The 16,036-nt window shown below is 56.6% G+C and overlaps 1 protein-coding gene and 1 long non-coding RNA gene across 2 annotated transcripts; one reads left to right on the top strand and one right to left on the bottom strand.

The window, feature by feature from the left end:
* The first annotated feature begins 391 nt into the window (after positions 1 to 391).
* On the top strand, positions 392 to 13,162 carry ST6GALNAC2 (ST6 N-acetylgalactosaminide alpha-2,6-sialyltransferase 2). Its single transcript, XM_058817362.1, has 10 exons — positions 392 to 627; positions 5,537 to 5,629; positions 5,748 to 5,805; positions 6,396 to 6,570; positions 7,282 to 7,447; positions 8,153 to 8,291; positions 9,122 to 9,225; positions 9,377 to 9,460; positions 9,993 to 10,092; positions 10,264 to 13,162. The coding sequence occupies exons 1-10, from the start codon at positions 503 to 505 to the stop codon at positions 10,429 to 10,431; spliced, it is 1,212 nt and encodes a 403-aa protein (XP_058673345.1). The 5' UTR covers positions 392 to 502; the 3' UTR covers positions 10,432 to 13,162.
* LOC131566151 (uncharacterized) lies at positions 12,536 to 15,796 on the bottom strand. Its single transcript, XR_009275526.1, has 5 exons — positions 15,757 to 15,796; positions 15,074 to 15,159; positions 13,960 to 14,047; positions 12,793 to 12,917; positions 12,536 to 12,609 (listed from the first exon to the last, which is right to left on the bottom strand). It is a non-coding gene; the product is annotated as an uncharacterized LOC131566151 (long non-coding RNA).
* Positions 15,797 to 16,036: the final 240 nt, after the last annotated feature.

The raw sequence follows: 16,036 nt of genomic DNA, 5'->3' as shown, positions 1-16,036 counted from the left end.
TTATTGATTATGATGATGATTGATGATGTTGTTCGGGGGTAGCACCGCGGGGCCGCCCGGCGTCCGTGCGGTGCAGCCCAAACACGCACGTGTTTGAGTCGAAAAAGAAAGTTACAAAAAGGGGAAACCCGGCTTACGAGCCGTGGGTAAGTGACATTAAGAGGTGAAAAAAAAAAAAAAAAAAAAAAAAAAAAAAAAAAAAAAAAAGGAAAAAAATTTTTCTCAGTTCCCTTCTGGTCTGGGTAAATGTTTAATCCCCAGCTCGCAGAAAATGCAGCTCAAAAGTGGTTTTTTTCTCAGCAAGTCTGAACCAGTCAGCCTGGTGCCTCCTCCCTCCGGCTTTCACCCTCCCTCCCATCGCTCCGGAGGAATATCCCAGCCTGCTCCGAAGTGCGGCCGGGCTCCCGGGGCAGGGCGAGCACAGGGGCCGGCAAGTTTCTGTGCCCGGGGCTGGCTGCCACTCCCGCTGCCCTGCACGGCTCCGGGGGCTGAACTGCCCACGATGGGGTCTCCGCACTGGAAAAGGCTCTGCCTTCTGCTCCTGGCGGGTTTAACATCCTCCCTGCTCCTCTACAGTCACTACCGCGCTACGGTGGAGGCGCCCGGCAGCCCGAGGATCATGGCAAGGTAAGGGGCGCGGGGATGGGAGAGGGCAGGGAGCTGTGAATCTGTTCTGAATCGGGGTGCCGGTGTGGGTTCCTTAGGGCTGGTGATCCCAGCTCTGCCCCCGGCCGGTTTGGAGAATGGGCTGGCAGCGTGCTCGAAGGGGTCCTGGGTGCTGCCCGCGGCCCCCAGCGCTGCCCAGAGCGGCACCCCAAGCCATGGAGGCTCCCCAAGGGTCCCCACACTGGGCTGAGCCCCTCCAAGGGCTCGGCACATCGCGGTGCGGAGCAGCCCCTGCTGAGAGCAGGCACGGCCGAGCGTGGGCATCCAGCCGCTCGCGGAGCCGCCGCGTGTTCCCGCCGGGCTGGGCGGGACCGGAGCCCGCCGATTGTCCCGGGCGAGCAGCACAATCCCAAGGACGAACATTGCCATGGCCCCCAGGGAGTGCACCCACCCGCCTGCAGAGGCAGGGCACGGCTGCCCCGCTCTGGGATCGCCCACACCGCTCGCGAACTCGGGGCTGCAGCGTTCCCCAAACTCCAGCGATTTGCGGCTCCCCCTTTGTCTGCCTCCCCTGCATCCTCCAAACCTCCCGGAGCCGTTCAGAGCCTCCCCGTGCCCCGCCATGGTGGTGCCGGGGAGCCCCGGTGGGTGCGGGGGAAGGAGCCCGCACAGCTCTCGGGATGTGGGACTCGCTGCCCTGTCCCCTCCAGCATCAGGTGCTGGGCCAGGAGGGCTCTGCGGGTGTCCCACACCTCCCCCTGGGTGCTTGGGTGCCATCGGTGTGACAGAGCCCAGCCGGAACGGGGATGCTGTGGGACCGGAGCCGGTCCTGCACAGGGTGAGATTTGCTGAGGGTGCAGCAGGATGAGCTGCCCTGGGCTTCAGACCTTCTCTCTTCCCCAGCTGGGAGCTCTCCTTGCCCGATGCCACCGTGCCAAAGCAGAGGTCCCCTCTCCTGGCAGGATGGTGGGTCAGGAGTACCTGCAGCAGCCCGGGCTGGCTCTTGGCTCTTTGCACCCTCACCATGGCAGCAGTGCCAGCGTTATCAAAACCTGCCCAGGGCAGTCACAGCTGGAGTGGGAGCAGCTCCCCACAAACAGATTGATGTCCACAAAAGGGGAAACTGAGGCCCATGAGGGCAGCAGAACATGACCATGGCCCACGCTGGAGCTGGGAATGGAAACCAGCTGTGCCCTGACACAGTGTCTGTGGGTTTGGAGAAAACCCATGGGATGAAGCAGGGAGCAGGATCCCCCCACCACATGCCAGGTTAACCTGCCTGGACCTGCCACAGCTCCAGGTCACCTTCCTTGGAAAGCCAGCGCAGCTCCAGCCCTGACTGATGGGACCAAGGGTCAGCTTGTCCAGGGGGGAGGTAACACAGAGCTGACCTGTGCTCCAGAGCCCTCCTGGACTCTCCTCTTGGCTTTAATTCAACCCCTAAAGCTAAACCCTAACCAGAGGGCTGCCTGTTTGCTTCAGCTCCCTGTCTTTGGGAAACATGGCACTGTATGAGTGCTGCTCATCCCACAGAGCTGTGTCCCTGCAGGAGCTGGTGCTGCCCTGCTGGCCGAGTCCAGAGCTGGGACTGGGCTGGCCATTTCACAAGGCTGAGGTGCCCTCACAGAGCACTCATTCCTGCTCTGCCAGCAGGGACAGGAGGCTCGGAGTCCTCACCTGGGCATGCAGGTTACTTGGTTTCAACAGGAGGTTTGTGTGAGCAGTGTCTCCATGCAGAGGTACAGGGGGATGAAGGGCATCAGGAGGGAGATGATCTCTGATGGATGGTGGCTGCTGCCAGCACCAGCTCACCCCAGGGCCCCCACAGCAATGCCAAGTCCCCCTGCAGTTCTGCACAAAGCTGGTGGCCCCATGGAAGTGGGCAAATGCCCTGTTCCCTGCAGAGCTGGGATGGAGAGAACCAAATCCCCTGTGGTTTGTCCCACTCCCTGCCCATCCATCTCTCCCAAACCCACTGGGGAGCTGCTGGCTGCCCTTGTGGCTTTATTCTTAGGGCAGATGGGACGAGCACAGAGCTCTGCCCAGCCTGGCTGTGCCACTCCTGCTCTGCACCAGGCAGAGATGCTGCTGGAGCTCAGCCCTTCGTGGGGAGATGGAGCAAGAGCAGGTTCTTGTTGCTGTTTTGGCTCCCTCCAATGTTTCTGTGGGGCCCTGGGAGTATTTGCTGAAGGTAAGGCTGGAGTGTGTGCTCACAACACTCACACACAGTGTTATCTTCCGGAAATGAGGGATGGCCCTGGACCAGAAACGTCACATTTGTGAATGTCACAGTGGTGAGGGAGCACCCAGCCCTGGCCGGCTCTGCTGCCACCACTGGTGCCTGGGCAGCCACAGCCACTCCTTCCCACAGCCCCATTGTCCATCTGTCGGTCCTGGGCAGGATTGTCATCTTCTGAGTCAACCAAGCAGCACGAGGTGCTTCACCACATCCTGCAGGTGACGTCAAAGCGCTGGGCTCCCCGTCACAGCGCCGCGATGCTGTGCGCTGGGGGCCTCCCCAGCAGGGTTTGGGCAGCAGCAGCAATGCTGGGGAGCTGGCTCCGGCACCCACAGCTGGCAAGCAAGGGCAGGGAGGTGCTGGCACTGAGTTATCAGCTCAGCACAAAGCCTGGAAGAAACGATGAGCAGGTGCCACCCACTGTGTCCGGCCATGGGTGGGGCTGGGGCACAGCTTCCATGGAAGGTCAGCAGGAGCCAAGATGCCAGGCTGCCTGTGCCCACCTCCCTCCATCCTGGGCATAGCCAGGCTGAGCCCCTTGGGGCTCCCACAGATCCCTGGCAGCTCAGAAAGTAGTGCAGCACCCTCACACAGCCACTGCCCAGGGCTCTGCCTTGGCTGCCAGGGAAGGGAAAGGGAAGAAACAGGAGCAGGAGAGCTGGGGAGGGGCTGGGTGGGCAGAGATGTGCAGCTGGGGCTTGTGAGCCTCGTGGGAAGGGCTGGGAGAGGCTGCTTGGCTGCAGCTTAAACCTGGACATGGTGGGTGAGGGTTACAGCCTCAGTGTTTGATGGGGGCTGCCCCTCTGTGGCCAGAAAATGGATGAGTGGCAAACCCAGGGGCTTTGCACACAGGGGCTTCAGTGCTTCACAGGAGCCAGCTCGGGGTTGGAGCAGGGAGGTTTCCCCAGTCCTGGTCCATCTGTTGGGTGGTGGAGGTGTTGATAAGCTCTGCTGCTGAGCACATGGGCTGGGGATCACCTGCACTGGGAGATAAAAGGCAGCAAGTGGGGCTGGGCAGCTCCTGCACCCCAGGGCAGTTCCTTGCAACTCAGGGCAGCTCCTTGCAACTCAGGGCAGCTCCTGCACCCCAGGGGCAGTTCCCTGCACCCCAGAGCAGCTCTCAGGGCTGAGCCCACTCAGGGTGCAGAGCTGTGGGACACTTGTGTGGAGAGCTTTGCTCTGGGGGACATGCTGTCAGTGCCAGGGCTGGAAAAGCAGATCCCAGCATCACCAGCACCTCTGGTACAGCCTCTGGTGGCCTTGTCCTTTCTGTGAGCAGACCCTGCACTGCCCCCTGCAAGCCAAGGGAACATTTGCTCAGGCTGGGATGAGTTGGATGATGCAAGATAGCACCAAAAGGCCCTGCAGAAAGCTGCAGCTCTGCATCTCTCTGGGGTGGCTCAGTCTTGAGCATTTCCCCTCCCTCCTCTCTCTGCCTGCTCAGGTGGTGTCGGGATGAGCCTCAGGGTGAGCTGGTGGGGTCCTACTGTGCTGTCCCCTGGGCTGTTTGGAGATGTGGGGGCTTTGCAGGGCTCTGCTCCTGCTGGGATCCTGACTTCCCATCAGGCACCAAGGCAAGACACACAGGCTTGATTTCAAAGCTGCCCTGCTCCACTGTTGGGGCTCAGCACCCCCAGCATGCCCTGCCCAGAGCTGCCAGCGCTGGGATGGTGCAAGGAAGGTGCTGGGAACAAAACCTGCTTGGTGCTGCCCTTCCATCCACGCCTGGGCAGATGCTGCAGCCCCGGTTCCAGCCCCCAGGCAGGGTGCTGGGCTGTCCCCCCATGTCAGGCCATGCCCCCACAGTGGCACAGAGCAGTGTTTGGGTGGCAGACGGGTTTGGATCTGCTCCTGGGCAGGGCTGTGGGTGCTGCTGGTGTTGACAGGGGCCGTGGCAGGGACAGAAACCCAACTCCTGCTGTGCCCCTGTGCCAGGACACGCCGTGCCAGCAGGGCTGGGGGGGTGAGCTCTGCTCCCCACCTGCCTTTACCTGTCCCCAGGCTCCAGCAGAGATCCTGTAACAAGGAGCCCTTGTCTGCTCCACAATAGCCCCCTTCTGGCTGCAGCACCTGCTGCTGGGGGCTCTGAAGGGCCTTTCTGTGTGGGGATCAATGGCAGCCTGTTCCCCTCCGGTGGGCTCCCACCTCCTGCCCCCTGCCCACCCCACTGCCCCCCCAGGGGCTGGGGCAGCTCAGCCTGGCCCCGTGGGGCTCAGGGCACCCCAAGCTGCTCAAGCCCTGCTGCTAATGAAGGATCAGGGCATGCCCCAGCTGCTCCCATGGCAGAGGGTGTCCCATGCACCCCGAGAACCTCCAGAGCCCAGGTGCTGTGGTAGAACAACTGAATGTGTCCTGCTGACCTGTCCAGTTTATTCCAGCCCGGTCCTCTTGGACTTGAGAATGGTGGGATGGTGGGAAGAGACAGAGAGGTCTCAGCAGGATTCCCCCAAGGCTGCAGGCTGTGCTTGGTGTGGTGTTTGCTTTATGGGAGTCCAGGAGATGGTGGCTGCACAAACCCTGTATTTTGCAAATCCTCATCTCTCCACCTGCAGAGGGGCATGGGTGGGCACAGCAGTGGTGAAGAGGAGATAAATGGAGAGGTCGTGGCGCTGCCCTGTGGCTCTCACACGGGAGGATGTCAGGGTGCTCAGTGTCACCTCCTCAGCCGAGCTCTCCCTTGTCTTCTCCCAGCTTGCTGCAGCCAGGGCCGCTGGTCCTGGCTCCCTCAGGGACACCACAGGGAGCTGGCAGCCACAGGTGGGCTCCTGGAGGCAGCTTGGAGAGGTAAGGAGGGGACATGCTCAGCCATCCTGGCAGGAACTGGGAGGCCCTGCCCACTGTGGGCTTCCCCAGTGCCCAAGCAATGGATTTTTAACTCTGCCATATGTTTCCCCCATCCCAGTGGGAATTCCTTCGAGCCCTCTGCCGAGCTGGAGGAGCCGGAGCCCAGCAGGAAGCAGGTAATCATCAGCACAGCACAGTATTGTCCATGGTGCCCCTCCAGCTGGGTTGGGTGCTTGAAGGGTTGTGTGGGGAGGCTGAGGAGGAGCAGCATCCTCTGGAAGGGATTTACAGAGGAGCAACCTTGTCCATCCACACAAGTGATTGTCCCTGCTGCCATTGCCCAGTGTGGAGGCTGCAGCAGCATCACCACCCCCTCCAGCCCCGTGACTCCTGGGCCAGCAGCCCAGGCTGGAGACTCATGGGGATGGACCCAGGCCCTGAGGGGAGCTGTTTCTGTTCTGTTCTCACAGAGCAGAGCCCTTTAATGTGTTGCCCACACCTGAAGGTGCTGAATCTTTCACACCCTCAGGTGACTCTGTAAGCCCCAGTTCTGCCAGCCCCACTGAGCTGGCTGCCAGAGGCAGTTTTGCAGCACAAAACCAAGGCAGGAGGCAATGCCCTGCCTGGGTGACCCAGCAGAACATGTGATGGACAAGGAGCATTTCTGTCCCTGGGTTTGTTCTCACCTTGCTGAGGGGTGGAGGTGTCACAGGGAAGGCAGACCCAGGCTGGAGACTGAGCAGGGATTCTCCTTCCTCCCTCCCAGCCCAGCCCCTGCCTCCACTCTGTGATGGCCAGAGCAAAGGCAGACCCCAAGTTCCGGGAGATCTTCCACTTCAACACACCCGTGCTGATGTGGGACCAGCACTTCACCCTGGAGACCTGGAACAGGCTGAAGACACGACACGTCCCCTATGGCTGGCAGGGCTTGTCCCTCGCAGGTACAGACCCAGCTGGGGTGTGGGGCAGCTTGAGGGGACTGGGGAGCCCAGAAGAAGGGACTGGAGATGTGAGACAGGCAAGCAGCCCTGCAGAGGAGCCAGGAACGTTGATCTCTTCTCACCCCACCTCCTGGGGCACAGGGTGCGGCTCTTGCTGCATCTTGTGACATTTTCCCTGAATAAAAGCTCCAGTGTTGTCCTTGATTATTAACTGGGGCCGGAGGAGCTCAGACAACCAGCTCCATTGTTGTGCATGGAGATTGTTTCCCTTCCCACCCCAAACCCACTCTCTGTTTTTCCTGGCAGCTGCCAGCTTCAATCCCTGGGCTGGGAAGTGCTGGGAACAGCGAGCAGGAGAGAACCAGTGGCATTTGCAGAGACATTGTCAGGAGGGGATGTGGCCAGCACAGGCAGCAGCATCTGTAGGGCTGGGGCAGGAGATACCTGGATGCATCCTTGTGCTTTGCACAGCCTTGGGTGGGTGGCCACTGTTTGTAGCAGGGTGAGGAGCATGGGGAGATAAGAGATACAAGGTGACACCAAGCTGGGAGAGATTGGGCCTATCTGGTGCCCCCATATGTCATCCGCAGACCTCTCTCCTGCACGGAGTGTGTGCTGCTCCTGGCTGTGCCGTGCCAGCTCTTGCACGTGCTCCCATGGGTTGGCACACACCTTTTCCCTGCTGACTGCTCCCATCCTGCTCCATTCCAGTGGTGGGCAGCACCCTGCAGCTCCTCAACGCCTCGGCCAACCGGCAGCTCTTCGACAGGGCCGCCTTCCCCGGGGGCTGCGTCCGCTGTGCCGTGGTGGGCAACGGTGGCATCCTCAACGGCTCGCGGCAGGGCAAGGCCATCGACAGCCACCACCTGGTCTTCAGGTGAGGGGGAATGCCATGGGTGAAATAAACACGGGCAGGAGACCTTTCTCCTTTTAATGCCTTTATTAAAAGTGATCAGCTCGGGTGGGGAGAAGTGACAGGTCCGCGCTCACACCGCCGCTGCTCCCAGTAGTGGCTTGGAGGAGGAGCAAGAGTTTTTCCTTTGGTCTGTGGGCAGAGCTGGGAATTCCATCCTCACATGAGCACCAGGAGATTCCCTTAATTTTCTGGTTTAACATTTGAGGTCCTCTGTCTAGCTGACATCCTATAATGTTAGGGTGAGGGGTCAAAGGGTCTTAGCAGATACTAGATTCTGTTCCTCACATCTAGGCATCACATCTATTTCATGTTAGCTCATTGTTTTTAGGGGTTTTTGGCTAGGTTTGGTGAGGGGCTTCTCCTGTTGCATGCTGGTTCTGAGGTCTCCTCCTCTTCGCCATCCTGGTGCCATCCTCCAGGAAGCAGTAGGGTGCCACTTGACAAAAGGGGGAATTCTTAACCATCAAGGAATTCTTAACCATCAAGGACAGGTAGTGAACAAAAATGACAGGTGATTATAACAAACAGTTAGAACTCCACCCTGGCAGCAACTAGCCCAACCTGTGAACTCTGCAACCTTTAAAAAAAACGGGCAACTTTTCTACTCATAACAATGGGTGCTGGGAGATGCTAGCCCTGGACACGTGTTCTCTGCTTTTCCTGCAGGCTCAATGGTGCCGTGATCAAGGGCTTTGAGGAGGATGTGGGCACCAAGGTCTCCTTCTACGGCTTCACGGTGAACACCATGAAGAACTCCCTCATCTCCTACGAGGAGTACGGCTTCACCCAGGTCCCCCAGGGCAAGGTGAGACCCTGAGGGCTTGTTGGAGACTTGAATCAAGTTGTCCCTTCAGGCTGGGCTTGCTTCTTGAGACCTTCTGTCTTGGTTTGGAAAGAAAGGTGTCTGCTAAGGAAGGCAGGAGCCTCCCCTGAAATGGAGAAAATGAACCCCCCCCGCCCTCTGAATTGCTATAAATTTGAAATTAAGGGACTCTCAGGCGACAAAAATTATGGGTGCAGGAAATAACAGTTCTTTAATAGGGAAGAAAATAAAAGGATAAAATAAGCAATGCAGTAAACCAAACCAACACTGACAGAGTCAGAACCCAACCTGACACCCTGTGGGTCAGGGTGTTGGCAGCAGTCCCATTGGAATTGTGGCTCAGCCCTCCTGCAGTGTCAGGGCTGGTTCTGCTGGAGCAGGGATCCTGTAGAGAAGGATGTATTCTTCCTCTGAAGATCCAGGGGAAGAGGCAGCTGCTGTTCCTCTGGGGAATGCAGTGGAGAAGCTGTGCTGGTGTTCCAGAATCTCCAGATTATACCCAGGTAGGAATGCTTGGCTCCTCCCTCTGGGCTCACATCTCCCAATGGGATGCTGTAGTTCTTACCAGCCATGCAGGGACATTCAATAGCTGTTATCAGCAGATGTCCCCTCCCGAGGGAGGAGTGATTGTGATCACTCAGAGAGAGATAAGGAAAACTGCCCACTTGACAAAAAACAACTGCCATACAGATGGTAACAGAATACATCTTGCCTTGCAATCTGGAACACCTTCCCCCCATGTTGGGAGCCCTCAAGCGTGGGTCGTGTCCCTAAACCCCCCTCCAAGTGCCCTGTGTGTGTCCCTGCTGCAGGACCTGAAGTACATCTTCATCCCCTCGGATATCCGGGACTACGTCATGCTGAAATCGGCCATCCAGGGCAGCCCGGTGCCCGAGGGCTCGGACAAGGGGGACGAGTGAGTACCTCCCCAAGATCCCCCCAGCATCCCCAGTGATGCAGGCATGACTTGCCTGTCCTCTCCCCACATCTGTCCCTCCTGGGATAAACCCCAAGGAGCTCCAGGACTCCCATGACAAAGTTCTGCCCTTCTCCTTGCCCTGCTGCAGCCCAAAGAAGTATTTTGGACCGGAGGCATCTGCAGAGAAGTTCAAGCTGCTGCATCCTGATTTCCTGCAGTACCTGACAGCAAGGTGAGGGTGATGAGCACTGTGGCTGCTGTCTGGCTCTGCTCTGGGCTGGGCTCAGACCATCTGCTTCCCCCTCTGCTCATTCCAGTGCAGACCAGTAGCTGCCCAGCACCAGAGTGCAGTCCCAGTCTCTCCCAGACACTGGAACCACCCTGCCCTGCTGTTTGCACACAGGGCAGAGGAGTCTCCTGCCATTCTTGTTCACTGCAGCACAGTTCACACCCCCTCCTACACCTCCCCATGCACACCTTGGTCTGTTTCCCCAAAACAAATTACATTTTGTCCCAGTCTAACAGGAGCAAAGGTAGGGCCCAACGGGATGGTCTCTTCCTGCCTTTTATGAAAGCAGGTGCCCATGCTGGGGTGGCTCCAAACAGCAGAGAGGTGCCTTTTACCAACCTCTGAGCAAATGAGAGCCCTCGTTTCACTCAGTGCTCCTACCTCACTGGGCACTGGTGTCACGGGAGAGGGCTGGCTGGCTCTGGGGACTGCAGGGCTGTGCCATCCCCACAGCCACTGTGTCCCCCTGTGCCAGGTTCCTGCGCTCAGAGCTGCTCAACACCCAGTACAGCTCCCTGTACATGCCCAGCACCGGCGCCCTCATGCTCCTCACCGCGCTCCACACCTGCGACCAGGTAAGGGGCCACAGGGCCACTGTTCCCCTGGGGAGAGGGGAATCCCCCCCCTTGGCTGCTGTGGTGGCTGTCCTACAAGTCCCCTGTGCCTGAAGGGAGTGCTGGTGGTGATGGACCACCTGAGGTGAAGCCTTGACCCTTCCTGTGTCTGCCCCACCTCCTTCCCCACAGGTCAGTGCCTACGGGTTCATCACAGCCAACTACGAGCAGTTCTCAGACCACTACTACGAGGTGGAGAAGAAACCTCTGGTGTTTTATGCCAACCATGACATGATGCTGGAGGCAGCGCTCTGGAGGAGCCTGCACCGTGCAGGGATCATCACCCTCTACCAGCGCTGAGGCCGGGAGTTGCCCACAGGGCCAGGTCCAAGGACTCTTGTGGCTCTTCTCCTTTCTCCTGAGGGTCACCTTCTCCCTCCTGAGGGCTCTCCCCAGCTGGCCAGCCAGCCCACGGAGCAGGCTTGCTGCACCACAGCCAGCAGTGATGTGAGGATAACGGGGAAGCTGGTGCTGGTGGAGGAATGTTGCATCTCCTCGGGGATCAGTGTGATGGAACGTGGCCTTTGGGGCAGCCAGAAGCACCACAGCACGTGGCTGTGCCCTGCCAGCCCCATGAGTGTGGCTTTGGGGCAGCAGTGGCCCCTGTGGAGCACAGGAGGGGCAGGGTGATGCTGAAGAGGATGCTGGAAAATGCCCTTCACTTTAAATGCTCATCACCATGGTGGGACTGCAGCAGGCAGGATAAATCCTTGCACTGGAGCTCAGGTGACAAGAAGTGACATGTCTGGGGAACACCTCTCTCCAGAAAGACTGCAAAGTCCCAGCTGTGTGTGGATGTGTGCCACGTTCCAGAAGGATGTTTGCCTCCCTGGTCAGCGGCACAGAGAGCAGGACAGACACAGAGGGCCCTGTCACTGTTCCCTTCTTGAGGTTTGGTGTTTTCTGACAAGGAAGGGGCTCAAAAGCCATCAGCTCCAAGGAGGGTCACAGCAGCTCAGCCAGGACACCAGGATCACGTCCAGGCTCTGAGCAGCCCAGAGGTGACACTGGCCTGGGCCATGTGTGTGTGGCACTGGCTTTGTCAGCCTTTTCTTGCACAGGGACTGCGTGGTGCCTCTGAGAGGCAGCCCCACACCAGGTGGGTCAAAGTGATGGTCACTCTTAATTTCCTTCCCCAAAGCCCAAGGGAAGGGAGGGTCCTGAACCCTTCAGCTGTCCCTCAAACACCAGCACTGCTCAGGGAGACCCACCTGGGGAGGCTTCTCCAGCTGGTGGGGGCTGGAGACAGAGCCATGTAATCCAAGACAATTTCCCACTTTGTGTAATTACATAAATGTTGAATGATTGTTTTCCCTAACACCTGTTTTTGTTGTTTTGATGAACTGGGTGGGGTGAGACCCCCCCCCCCCCTTTACCTCCCACAGCAGAGGAGCAGTAACAGGGAGCAGAGACTTCAACTGCTTCAGAGGCAGACAGGGATGGAAACCAGTTTAAATCATGGAGACTCAAGACTTTTAGCTCTTAGCACAGCCCTTTTCCACTTGGAATGCTATTTACTGTACAAGGTTGGTGCACAGAGATGGCAAAAGATAGCCTGGCCCTGAGCCAGGGAACCTCCAAACCTCCTGAAGCTCCAGCAGGCTGCTTCCAGCTGGTTCACAGACTCAGATTAGGCTCCAACCCTGTTCCAGATGTAATCTCTAGCCTGGGGCCCATCTTGTGTTCCCACGTCTCAAATTAACCTTTGTTCCCATCAGAGCCACCCTACACTGGTACCACAGCAGCCTGTCAGGCCTGTTCTGTGTTCCCAAACACTCAGCAAAACCTTTCGTGACACGAATGAGCCTGATCCTCACATCTCCTGGCCAAGACACCCTGAAACCTCCTCAAACCAGCCCTGGCCAGGCCTCAGGTGACATCTGCAGCACGGTGACACTCAGGGCAGGAGCAGGATGGTGCTGTCGTGGTGCTGCAGTCCTGCCTGGAATCATCCAGCTCACAGGCACACCAGGAACCAAACACTGGGAACCACAATGAGCACTTTCCTTTCTTCTCTCAAAAAGGGACATTCCCAGGCAAGGGTGGAGCTGGTGTTAACTCCATTTTAAGGACTTGTTCATGGCTGTATTCCCAAGCACACCACAAGAACCATTTGGCACCAGACCTTAGCCATAAGTTAGTTTTGTCACACTGTTCCCATGAACACTTCTGGGACAGAATCTGCAGTCACTGAAGTCTTTGTGTTATCAGGTTTGCAATGAAGCATAAGCTCACAACTGCCGTTTCAGGAAGGGTTTTCATCCAAAATCCTTCACACCTGCACAAAACCATTTCTGTCCAAGAAGAATCAGAATCATTACAGTTAGAAAACACCTTTAAGAGCATGGACTCCAACCTTTACAGAAATAACCAAATAAAACCCAACTTCGACTCGTAAGATTTTCCACAACTTATTTTATTCTGGAACAGAAGAAAGCAGGGAACCATTTTTTCCTCCAGCCAACTGTAGATCAGGTCCTGGTGAAAGAAAAAAAAAAAAACAAAAAACAAAAAACAAAAAACAACAGTATCAGAACAGCTGAAAAGTTCCTGATTTGCACTATTTAATCTGGAGTACAGGTCTCAGGAGACAAAACTTTGCTCCCACCCAGGCCAATGGCACCAGTACCCAAATCCTTTTTAGTTTTAGTGGTCCCTTACCCATGGTGTGGCTGCAGCAACCACTGAGCAGTGAGGAGGAGCCTGTGGCTACACACAAGTGGCCATTTCATGACATATCAGCAGTCATTTGTGACATCCAGTCCAGAACAGTCTTCCTTCTAGATCTGTAGGAAACCACAAATGTTTTCCTAAAAAAGTCCATTCTGAAACAATCCCTGCCCTTCTGATCTCAAAGCACTGAGTAGCTTTTACTTGTCCCATTTATCCTCAGGCTGCCTCTCCACTTTCTTTTCCTTTGGAAGTCAAAAGCTCCAGGTGCTTGCTTGTCCCAGTGCCTGATGCTGTCTGGGAGACAGGTGTGCTGTCAGAGCACCCCAATGCCTGATTTGTGGTGCCATTCCCTCCCCTTTCACAGTCCCAATGACATCCCTGTCACCAGCCCTGCCGGCCTGTCAGAAGCTGTTATTGACCTTCTGCAAACAAAACCAAATTCTGCTCAATAAAGCATAAAATCATTTAGCAGAAGGCAGCTGTCAGCTGCCCAAGACAAAGTGCTGTTCCAGCCTGTGTGTTCAGTGACTGTACAGCAGGGAAGATAAAAAATGCCTTTCTTATCTGCCCTTCAACTTGTCAATGTTTGCACAAGGAACTTGAAAGCTTTTTGCAGCTCTAAACTGTGCTATGACAACAGCAGCTCTGCAGCTGTGCCTGGGACCGCACCTGGAGCTGCCACATGGCACAGGGTGGCAGGACAGGGGACAAACTGTGTCACTCTGGTGCCACTCACACCTACAGGGGACAGATTGTGTCACTCTGGTGCCACTCACACCTACAGGGGACAGACTGTGTCACACTGGTGCCACTCACACCTACAACTGTGTCACACTGGTGCCACTCACACCTGTGGACTCTTTGCAAGGGACAGGGGACCCACTAAGGGAAGCATGTGAGCCTCAGTGGACACTTTCCTCCTCAAGCTGAGTGTCAGACAGGGATAACAGCACATCACAGGCTCAGTGTCTGTCCCAGCCCTGGCTGCATAAACCCCTCATGTTCCCCAAAACCACACACACAGGGCAGATACACAGCTGTTCTCCCTGGGATTTTTCCTGGGAAACCTTCAGAGATTAGGCTCTGCAGACCTGGCATGTAATTAATGAATTAAAAATAAACAACACACAACACTGAAGAATTCAATTCTCTTACCAGCCTGAAGCCAAACACAGCAGCTGCCCTCTGGCCAAAGCTGTCCTTGGGCAACAGCAGCCCCAGCATTCTGCAGGACCATTTCCTCCTAAATACACGTTGCAATGAACACTGTTAGCAAAAGTACTTTAAATAAAGTCAATTTTCTTTTCCTCACCTTTCCTGAGTAAAAAAACCCCAGCACTGGATCACAGAGCAAGAATTAGACAGAAATTCTCCATTCAAAGACAGGAAACTTTTGTGTCACAAACTTAGCAGAGCAGAAACCTGTCCCTCAAGACACAGAGGAGCATGTTTGCCAGGGGGCTGTCTCATTCACAGACAAGAAGCTTTGGGAGGTGGATGCTGTTTAAATCCTTGCTTAGGGAAGCTCTGAGATGTTGGGGGTTTGGACCCTTTTAAGCTGTTTCAACCTGACATTCTCCTCATCTTCCAGAAACTTCCCAGCCCAACTTGTTCCCTGCACACAAGAATAACCCATCCATCCATGGTGTAATTGGTCTATGGGTTTATCTCCAGAAATGCATTTATCAGGACAGGCACTTCCCCCCAGGTGAAAGCTTCCTCAGGGTGTGTCCTTCACAGGGTGACCCTTTGGGGCAGGTGAGCTGCACCTCCCCAGCCTCAGCAACCTGATACAAGTTTGAAACTGTCCCAGAGCACCTCCAGGCAGGCAAACAGAGCAATTATTCTGTCACTAGGTCTATTTTTGTGACAGATACAGTTATGAGATGAGCTGTGTCAAGTGTCTCCATAATGGGCTGTCATCCAATCCCTCCTACCTCTCATCCTTCTACTCTGGCTCATCTCTGACCATGCTGACAAGCAAGTGCTCTGCTGGGCACCAACACCAGTAAAATTCCCATTCAATCCATGCTGCTTTTCAGCCTGTGCTCTGTGCCAGCAAAGGGCAGCACACTCAGGTGGCAGCTGTGACAAAGCTACAGCCTTTATTGGCTTAATTACATTCATCAAGCTGTTGGGCTTTTATATCCCCTCCCAGGAATTCAGGAGGGTATAATTTGAGACAGCAGAGCGAGTCTTTCTTCCATAACCCCCCTAGAGGAGAAAAAGAAAACCAGACTATGCCAAGGCAGATGCTGCTGTTTCTCACCATTGTGAAGGTGCACTGTGGGTAAATCAGCTCCCCAGCCAGGGGAGTGTTTCTACCTCTTCTTGACACGGTGTCATGCTCTGAAACTGAGAAAGGGGACAGAGTTAGTTCAGGTACCAAATCACTCCTTTACCTTTGTGTCTCTAACACTGAGCCTCAGAGTTTACACTTCCACAGAGGAAAGATCAAATTCAGACAGGGATAACTTTTATCATCATCACTAGCTCAGCTTCCAGAACAGCTAAAGAGTAGAGGGCCACCCCAAATCGCAAATCTGCTCTTGCCCTCGTGGCTGTCACGCTGCCCATCCGGGTAGCACCGATGCCCGCGGGTACACGCGGCTCCCCGGCCCGCTGAACCCGCCTCGGGGTGCCGGGAGACAGCCCCGGCTGAGGCGCACCCGCTGCCCATAAAACGCTGAGCATGGCTCGGCCAGCCCGCGGTTCCTGGCGCAGCCCCGTCACGGCAGGGCCGGAGCCCCCCTGGCCTCGCTCTCTCCGTCCACCATGGCGGGGAGAGGGGCCACTATCCCGCCTCCCCATGCAGCCCTCGAGCCCTCGCCGCAACCGTACGGGCGGTTCCGACAGCGTGCGGGAGTTCCCCGCACACCATCCGGCCGTCCCCGCGCCCCTCGAGGCTACCGTGCCCGCGGATGGCGGCCGATGGCGGCCGGGCCCACTCACCACACGCAGCTTCGCTGCCATGCCGGCTCAGAGATCGCGGGGAGAGGGGCGGCCGCGGGGGCTCATGGGAGATGTAGTCCTGGGCCGTGAGGGCGCATGGGAATTGTAGTCCGGCCCCCTGAGGAGCGCGAGGGCTGACGGGAAGTGTAGTCCCGTCCCTCAGGAGTAAAGCGCGCTCCTGCCCCCCCTCATCCCACTCCTTAATGGGATTTACTAATTATTTATTAATTCTTCATGTCTCCTGTTCATTAGGGACACACGTACAATTGTTCTTAATAGG

Source organism: Ammospiza caudacuta, chromosome 19 (assembly GCF_027887145.1).
Source record: "Ammospiza caudacuta isolate bAmmCau1 chromosome 19, bAmmCau1.pri, whole genome shotgun sequence".
Classification (NCBI taxonomy): domain Eukaryota; kingdom Metazoa; phylum Chordata; class Aves; order Passeriformes; family Passerellidae; genus Ammospiza; species Ammospiza caudacuta.
Note: the sequence above shows the minus strand (reverse complement) of the source record. Positions and strands in the feature narration are given on the sequence as shown.